A 9,495-nucleotide genomic window follows, 5' to 3' on the forward strand; every position below is an offset into this window, starting at 1 on the left:
AAAAAAAATCCAAAATTGCCTTAGATTGCGTTTGCATGAGAGGATATGATTCCAAAGAAGAGATTTTGACGATGGATTTGAAACATACACAAAAGATGATAGTCATTTCAAACTCATTAATTATAACGAACATTGATTGTCTAATGTCCTTGAAGTAGCAAAAGATGAAATTCATCCAAATAATCAACTGAATTTAAAATCCACGAGTTTCAAATTTTTTCATCCAAGCTCAATCTAAATGTTGCATTTAGATTGAAGGATTTAGAATCGAGAGAGAATTTGAAAGAAATATGAGAAGGACTCAGTTTTAGGATGAATTTGAAATCAATCACAATGAATAAAAAAATTAACCATTTGAGATATGAAATAGATCATTAAATGAATTCATCTAAGGCAAAAATTTGTGTGAGACGGTCTCACGGGTCGTATTTGTGAGACAGATCTCTTATTTGGGTCACCCATGAAAATGTATTACTTTTTATGCTAAGAGTATTACTTTTTATTGTGAATATGGGTAGGGTTGATCCGTCTCACAGATTATGATACGTGAGACGGTCTCACATGATACCCACTCTCTATCTAAAGAAACTAATAAATTTATTATTATATACTTGAAATCCTAATTAGGTTCAATTCATCAATCCATATATATATATATATATATATATATATATATATATATATATATATATATATATATATATATATATATATATATATATATATATATATACAACACCACTCCTGAAATTTAAAGATAAAAGCTAACCAAAAACCATTAAAATTATTAATTGAAAAGCCATTAGTATTAAATATATTTCGATTAACTAAATGTGATAGAAAACCCAACTGGTTCCTTATATCATACAAGGAAGAACTAGTTCACTTATCTTCAGTGATGAGCCAAAATAGTGCAAAACCAGGAATATTTTCACAAAAAAATGTGAAAATAGGTTACCATCTTATTATTTTTAACAAAAAAAAATCCTAAATATAAAACTCATCCAATCTATAAATTCAGGCCCCTGCCAATTTGAGTGACTTCACTCAAGATGACTAGTCCCGTGTACATATTGTCGCAACTTACAAGAATCGATTCGACATGTATTTGTATGATAATACATCTTTATATATATGCATGCATGTATTTGTAGGATAATGCATCTTAATCATATGTATTTATAGATGGCAGAGATGTTTCTTATAATTAAATCTCAAACTAGTTTTTAATTTGAGGTCTTGATGCTATATGAGATTGATATTCGACCGACCCGATTCATAAAAATATTAGTTTTTATATTCAAAATATTATTTTTTGTTAGTTATGTTATGAAAATATATTGAGTAATATATGCTGATTTGAGATAAAATTATTATTTTTGTATGTCAAATGTATATTACGTGATATATGATTATTTGAGTGAGTAATAATTTTTTATGTCAAAAGTAGAATCAGATCGACTCGTCTCACATATATAGATTTGCGAGACCATTGAACATCATATCTATATGATCATTTGTTTAAAATTTTCGAAATTTTTTATAATGTTTTCATAATATATTTAAAATTAAATGTCTCTACAACTCCCAATACAAGACCCCAACATTTTCTATTTAATGAAAATGAGTTGCATAAATCTAAACTTATATCGAGGACATCATAACTATGAAAATCGGTGGAGGAAAATTTCCCAGGATTTAAATAACATAAGAACCATCAGACGACCTTGTACAGATTTGTCGATTTAAATTTAAATTTCATGGAAGAGGTGTGTGGATCATAAATTCCAATTAAATCCCGCACGACCCCCTGTTATATTCATTAATTCTAAATGGCCCCCATATTTATTAATAGGGGTCACACTTTTTTAATGTTCATAATGCAAACCACGAGACATAATCATGTATTTCCAACTACACGAGTTTAGCACACAATATTGTATGTGATCACGCATTATTTCAATATCAAATAAATATGCTAAATAGTGACAATAATAATTCCATTGTTATTTGGCCAAGTCAAGTACAAATCACTCAAGAATATATCTCTATTTTTTGCCTATATAAAATAGAATATTGTGTATACTTTATTCACGTATGTACACCTGCTATATATATCTATATATGTATGTATTTTTAAAAGTTTATCGATGGTGATTAACTTTTTTATATAAGTTAGAAATCTCTTTATTCATATGAGTAAATAAATCGAGAAATATACACAAATAAATAGAGATCGGAGAAAGAAGACAATAAACATCGACTCTCAAAACTAAAAAAAAAAAAAGATTGGTGTTTTTTATATCAGCAATGGGATGATCTATTATCTAGTAATAACATAAAACCATATATTAAGCTGAAAGATGATTCTCGGTATTGGATCCCAGCGAGTATGTTAGTTAGTATAGTCTCATATAATGTTTTAAGTTTCATTCGTGGACAGTCAAAATTTTTTGTTGGAAGGAAAAATATCTATGAGAATATTGCAAAATTCGGTAATTTATATTTTCTTATTTGCGATTTTAATATTTCATATTTCCAAATTTCAATATCATCTTTTAATTTATGTTAATTTTAATGTGTTTTCGTGGATGTTGACATAAAATGCATACATCAATGTAATGTTGGTATCATATCTATTCGGACACAAGACCTCAATTCCCGAAATAAAAAACTTTTTCAAAATAAATCATATTATTTTTAAATTTTTTTAATCATTTTAGATTAATGACTATATATGATAAGTAAAATGATTTTCTAGTCTATTAAAAAAATATTTTTTCCGTTTTATTTTTTTAAAAGCAAACCCAAAAGTTATTTTTTATGATTACTGAAATTTGGCTTTTATTTCCTTATTGAAAAAAAAAACATTTTTGATGGAAATTTTTCTATTCAAAAACATTAATTGTGCATTTGAATTTGCTTCTCATTTCTCAAATACCTAATAGACGCAAAAGACATCTGTAACATTCAACAAATGGATTCGAAAAAATATCTATTTATTTCATTAACAAACTAAACTACTACACACCCAATCAATCATGTTAGTTAGTGTACATATTTGCAGCAGCTTCGATTGCCATTGTACTCAATAAGAGAATCGAAACTAAATAAAATTCCTATTTTGTTGTTAATCAATCCTCTGAGATGTGATCACTTTGTATCTGGCCAAAGATATCAGGGCAAGATTCCCAGTTGCCTACATCCTTAGCTTCCCAGTAACCACCAAGATAATGGTAGGAACCGGTTTCACTGTCTTTGGCAAACCATCGTGGCTTCCATCCGCTTTCTTGCATCTTCCGAGCCTGGTTTTTTATATAACCGGAAGATATACAATAAGTATGAACGAAACAACGAATATGCAATGAAAGTAGTAACCTGTCGCTGTCGCTGCTCTAGCCGTAATTTTTCAGCATCTGCCATATCATACTCTCCATTTTCCAAGCACCTTTGATCAGGCCTCAGTCTTGAATCTGTTGGGGGGAACTTTTCCTGCAAAAGGACATAAGTTCATATATTTAGTTTACCCAATCTAACATTCCAGGGCATAGCACAAAAATGGCAAAAATCTTGGCATGTAACATGTGATTCCATCTATGAATGGCAAACTTGAAATATCCAGGAAGAGATGAAAGCACATCAACATATTTACAACTACTTGGACAGATTATGTAAAAGGAGAAAATCCGCTTTTAAACTTGCTAGAGAAAACAATTTTGTGTATGTGCATTTGTTCAAACACACAAAAAAGTACCGAGCCCCGATAAGTCACCTTCATCCCTGGCATAATCTCATTCAGTGTGACGGCGAAGCGTGTCAAGTTATAACGTGTAGGAAATTTCAGAGGTTTGCTACGCTTCCAAAGCAAGTGAGCTTCTGACATAGATTCGAGACCTTTTACGCTGGAGGAACAGTCTCCATAGACATAATACATGCTCTCATCCCATTTTCCAAACAAGGATGCTACTATCTTTCCACTTTTGTCTTGGACTGTTCCCTGCACCTACAAAGGCAAATTCTCCAATGGTAAAGTCCAACACCGATGAACTGCCACCTTTTCAAGGATCAGATATGTTCATTTTCTTCTATCAGCCTAGTTCTCTGTCTAAATCTTAGAAGATAAGCAATAAGTCATGATTGATAAAAACAAAAACAACAAAATTCATCTGGATCAGAGAGGCCTGAGTGATATAACTGGACGGGAAGTACCTTATGAGGATTTCTATCTATTATAGACTGCTCTTTGAACTTCAGTTTACAAGAGTAATTGCGGTTTCCTTGTATATGCATGGTACCATAGTGATCACAGTATAGTTTCCCCAAAATAAGATTGTGTATGGATGTCGTCACCTGTCATAAGGAATTGTGGGTTTTTAATAAAAGTGACCTAGAATAAAGCTGCACTATATTATAAAGAGAATACCTTACTCCATTGAAAGACTTCTCCATCATCAAATTCAATAGTCAAAATACCAACTGGATCAAGCTGAATCGAGCGACCCCAAAATTTACTTTTCAAGTTGCTATCACCGTAAAACCTCCAGCCTGTTCCCTCACAATGACATGCTACAGTCATGGGGTGGTGACTCACCTGAACAAAAAGAATCAGGAGTTTTCGATGTTTTGTTTTATCAGATGCATACAGAGAAAGAACATTCCTTTTTCACTGGCCTTCATATGATAAAAATGGGTTGATAATCTTGGTTCGCTCAAAGCAACCAGTGTAGGGCATGAAGACACAGACAGGGCCACTAAAAATAAAACATGTTGAGGAAAACAAAAAACGGCGGCTCAAGGTAATGAATTTAAACCTTCTCAGAGAAGAACCTGAGGCCTTTATCTGGATAGTCAGCCTCATAAGTCTCCCCTAATAAAGGATTAAATGGTTTGCAATTTCTTCCTTCTGTAGAAGCATATCCAGACACAGCGAATGCAGCTAAATTGAGAATCCTCATAAGGTCATTACCCTATAAAATTATAATTCACTAATCAAACACCAAGATGGAAACAAATAATAAGAATCATGCGTCCTGGAGCATTATCAAGTCAAAGTTCTCGTGATTGATTTGCTCTCTCTTTGCCACTTAAAAACACAAATATTTCACAAAGCAAGAGTTGAATTATTCTATAGATAATGGTTTGTTGCGAGAAGAGAGAGAAAGGCAATCACAGACAATTTTCCAGTGTTAACTAGAAATAAAATATTTTTTCAACAGACAAATATAGTAAGAACAATGAAGAACTCTGATGAAAATAAAAAGAAACTACACTACATAAGTTGTGACTCATCAGTCACCGGCATAAGAACACGGGGTTCCCAGAAAATGGGAGGAACAACTCAAACCCAGGACTAAAAAGGTAATGAGGATAATAAACATGGGTCATGTATATTACGGCAGAACTTGATCTCTGTCTTCTGTTTTCAAATAAAGAAGTTACCTGCAATTCTAGATCCAGATTCTTGCCTGTACTTGTAGCAAAGAACTCCTTTTTTATCTTATACTTTTGTGTTAGTTTGAGGACTGGTAATGGCAATCAACATAGAAATTGCTTGATGTCTACCAAAAATGTCTTATTTGGAGTAAGATGTCAACATTTTTAAATTCAGCAAGAAATAGAAGAGAAAAGCTTTGTACCTCGAGGGAACGTAGAAGTAGCCATAATTTTCATATAGGAGGTTTGGGTAATTTGAATATACGTCACGAAAAAGAAATGCATTTTTTTCTATTATTTTTTGTGCTACCATATTTATATATTGACTTCAATCTGAACCCTCAAAACCACCAAACCCAACTAAATCAAGCCATCCGTTAGAGTACCACATGGAAAAACTGATCCTTCTTGTTTAGCTATTAGAAAAGGTTTCCAATAAGTATAAGGTGGCCAAGTATTTATTTATTTTTTTGAAACAGGTCAACTATTCATCAGCCAAGTACAATGAGAAGTTCAAGTAACATTTCGAAATGAACTTACCTTCTTTCCCCATTCATAAGCCCGATCAATAAGAAATGAATATTCCAAATCCTCAAAACATTTCTGCAGAGAAGAGAGAGGCTCATTGAAGTAGACTGGAAGGCATACTTTTGTAAGATCCTTCCCGATGTTATCTTTAATCATCGACCATAAACTCACTCCTTTTTCTTTCTTGACAGGGTCTGGCAGTTTCTTACGCCTCTTAACATGAGGAAAGTTTGTTCCGGCTGATTGCGTGACAGAGTCAATATTGTCCAAAGCTTCAAAAGCAGGAGGTTCTTCTTCACCCGATGAAAATGACAATGACCTAAAGTCAGAACCATTGCTTTTAAACGAGCTAGATGAAAGAAAATCCGTAGTGTCGAAGAAAGTATCATCTTCATCATCAGTATCATCTCCTGCAGCATCTACTTTTTCATTTTCATCCTCAGACTCAGTTGTGCTTTCTAGTATAAGAATCAAAGACAATAATGAGATGCGGCTGCAATCATATAAAATACAAACGAGCTGTAAAAACTAGAAAAACTAGAGACATTCGCGTTATCAGCATCTAATCATTCAAAAAAACGATGGAAATAAAATGTTTAAGTCAACAGAAAAACTTCACGAAGTAGTATTGAAAATATTTATTGACAGCAAACTAAACAATCTTCCACAACCACGTTGTTTCATATAACTAACTACTACCCTAAAAAGATAACAACAAACATACAACTGGAAAACCTAAATAACTGAGATTAACTTGGTGCATAGCTTAAACATTGAGGAAGTCGCCATATATTCATTTACTCGCTCATGTAAGCAAAAAGTTACTAAAGTTTGCTGGCGAAGCATACTTGATCTCGAGGATGCTCCAACTTCCTTTATCTGTCTTTGGCTCTCATCAACAACCGTGTTCTCCAGATCCACCTTTTCAGTCTACAGAGCATTGCAACCCAATTTCAGCCAAGAAAGTAGAGAGTATCATTAAGAATAAAATAACAGATTAAAAGTCCCTGTCCCATTTATTCATTATGCACTCATGATGTCGTAAATTCTTAGCTTATATATTCTTCGGAGAAGATTTCTAAGCTGTCTCTGTAAGAGTTTTTCTTATGATCTTTAAATGTACCTCTAATTGCCGCAGTGTGTCCATGAGGAGCCAATGCTTCTGCTTCAATATCATCAATTGATTCTGTAGCACCGCAAATTCGTTCTTTATTATCTGCTCACTATCCTGAATAGCAGTCTCACTCACATTTGCCTTCAATAATCTCTGCCTTAATTTTTCTGTTGAGATCATTACATTGTCCACAGGAGCCATTAACTCACCGTTGGACATCCTTGGAAACATATCCTTCACAGCCTGCAATGCCTCCATCCACACAATTCGGTCCTCTCTGCTCTCAGACCTCAAATGAAGCCTCTTTGTACCAGTAAAAATCGAGAATCTCTTGTCATCGGATCGGCTCTCTCTGACAGAGGAGACCTACAGAGAAAAAATCTATTTTAAACACCGTATAATAGAATTCTCAAATGTATCACAAAACATGGCCTAAATATCTGAATCATGCCAGTAGATATAGCTAGAAAGAAAAAACAAAACCATAGCAACCACAGGTAACACAGACCATATTCTTCAAAAACAAAAAAAAGTCAAAGGAAATACCGAAAACTTTCAGAAAATACTTAAACAACAATGGAGACGAATTTGAACTGATGTTCGTAGACAAAATATAAAAAATTTCATCCTGATTTTAACTCGAAGTAGAATTTGAAACGTATTAAACAAGAACATAAAAGCTCAGAAAGCATATATAAAGGCTCTATACCATAAATGAAGCCAAAGGTCAAGGAATGGAACCCAAATATCTTTCATAAAGCAACATGCAAAGAATTCTTCACAAAGAAGGAGCAAATCATTATCTTACCATGAATCCTCGTCTATTCCAATTTCAAATTATCACAATAGATAATGAAACGCGTTACATCTAGTAATCCGTAGTGCCAACACAATTTAGTTAAAGATGAAACCTTTAGATGAACTTCACCAACAGGCTTTCGTCCTTGAGTGGATGAACTACCGGTCACGTTCTTATTGTGAACATGATGATTATCCTGGCGCGAAATTCTCCTTATTGAATCTTCCCCAATTACTTTGGACCCTTTCTCGGTCTCGGGATTAAGCACAATCTTATCCGGCCCATGGATCTTATAGTAACTCAGCACTCCATCTTGCAAAACAAACCATCGAGGCCTCCACCCTTTCCCATAATTAACCCATTTATACAAAATCCCTGAAATCCCATTCCCAACTATGTCATTCATCTTCACTTCACGGATATTCTGACTCTGAATGTGATTATGATTGTCTATGTTATTCAAAGCAGCACCACCGAACTTGGGACCCTGATCGGACCCAGAGATGAGAGAAATCTGACTCATGGTCCGCGGATCGCACGGCGGAAACGGAGCCGGTTATACGTCAGCGGAGTTGCTTAATGACAATGGTGAGATGCAGCGAAATGGATGTGCATTTTAAGATTATTGGAACCGCATCAAATAATTCCAAAGCTTCGAGGCAGAGTCAACGGTATATATATATAATATACATGAACGAGTGTGGGTGCATAGATTGGAACGCAGGAATTCGTATGAATAAACAGAGAATATCTCGGGGACGGGTGGGAGAAGCAGTTGGAGAAACGTGGCAGCTTGATACGCATTTACACTTTATATGCCGGAAACAGCAATTCAACTGAAAATGAATAATTTATTGCCTTCGCAATCTATTAGTATTTTAAAAATATTAATAGTTTCTCTATTTATAAATTGTAATTGTAGGATCAATAAAGTTTTTACCTGAGAGATGAATTTGAAATACAGTTTTATTGTTTATAATAAAATAACATATGAAATATAAATTTATACATTAGTTACATAAAATATAAAATATTTCAAATGTCTCCAGTATTGGATAAACTAACATGAAACACTATATAAACATGAAAGTGGTGAATTTAAACTTTATGATATTGCTTATTTAAAATGCAAAAATACATTAGAAATTCATAAATTCAAATGCAACTAATATGTTAGATGAGTTATAAGTTATATACAATAGATACTATTTATTCAGACTATTATATTGAATACAAACCAGCATTGACTAATTATTAGTACCATTTTTTTTTAATGTAAAAATCTCTATGATCAAAGTAAATTTTACCTCTCTATTATAAATAAAGAACAAAACAATAATTAGATGTATAAATTTTATATAACTTTTGTAAATTTCATATTTGGTGAATGATACAAAATGGACTTCATTTTCAAAAAAATTAGGCCATCCTGTATCGATTAGCATTTCGACACAGGCAACGTAAATCAAGAGAGGGACCATTCTCGTTCCATGGACCCCTATAATAATTTCAATCATGCCTGATTACATTTACCTCTATATATGCAGTATTTCTTTCCAAGACCTATATGAAACAAAAGAGAAAGACAATTGCAGAAGAATAATTTTTATCCAATTTGCCA

At 33.1% G+C, this 9,495-nt stretch overlaps 1 protein-coding gene across 1 annotated transcript; it reads right to left on the reverse strand.

Moving 5' to 3' along the window:
• Window positions 1-2,978: 2,978 nt before the first annotated feature.
• LOC140825670 (oxysterol-binding protein-related protein 1C-like) lies at window positions 2,979-8,687 on the reverse strand. The gene is made up of 10 exons (XM_073187575.1): window positions 7,987-8,687; window positions 7,085-7,441; window positions 6,810-6,891; window positions 5,974-6,419; window positions 4,812-4,967; window positions 4,424-4,591; window positions 4,210-4,350; window positions 3,773-4,003; window positions 3,379-3,492; window positions 2,979-3,305 (listed from the first exon to the last, which is right to left on the reverse strand). The coding sequence occupies exons 1-10, from the start codon at window positions 8,395-8,397 to the stop codon at window positions 3,135-3,137; spliced, it is 2,277 nt and encodes a 758-aa protein (XP_073043676.1). The 5' UTR covers window positions 8,398-8,687; the 3' UTR covers window positions 2,979-3,134.
• Between the last annotated feature and the right edge of the window lie 808 nt (window positions 8,688-9,495).

This window comes from Primulina eburnea, chromosome 3, assembly GCF_022965805.1.
Source record: "Primulina eburnea isolate SZY01 chromosome 3, ASM2296580v1, whole genome shotgun sequence".
NCBI lineage: Eukaryota > Viridiplantae > Streptophyta > Magnoliopsida > Lamiales > Gesneriaceae > Primulina > Primulina eburnea.

Bases quoted from the DNA above. Each gene is read 5' to 3' on its own strand.
- LOC140825670 (XM_073187575.1), bottom strand. From the start codon at position 8,397: ATGAGTCAGATTTCTCTCATCTCTGGGTCCGATCAGGGTCCCAAGTTC. The intron at 6,892-7,084 runs GTACATTTAAAG...AATGCTCTGTAG, and splicing joins ACACACTGCGGCAATTAGAG to ACTGAAAAGGTGGATCTGGA. The intron at 4,592-4,811 runs GTTTAAATTCAT...CTTTTTGTTCAG, and splicing joins TCAGGTTCTTCTCTGAGAAG to GTGAGTCACCACCCCATGAC.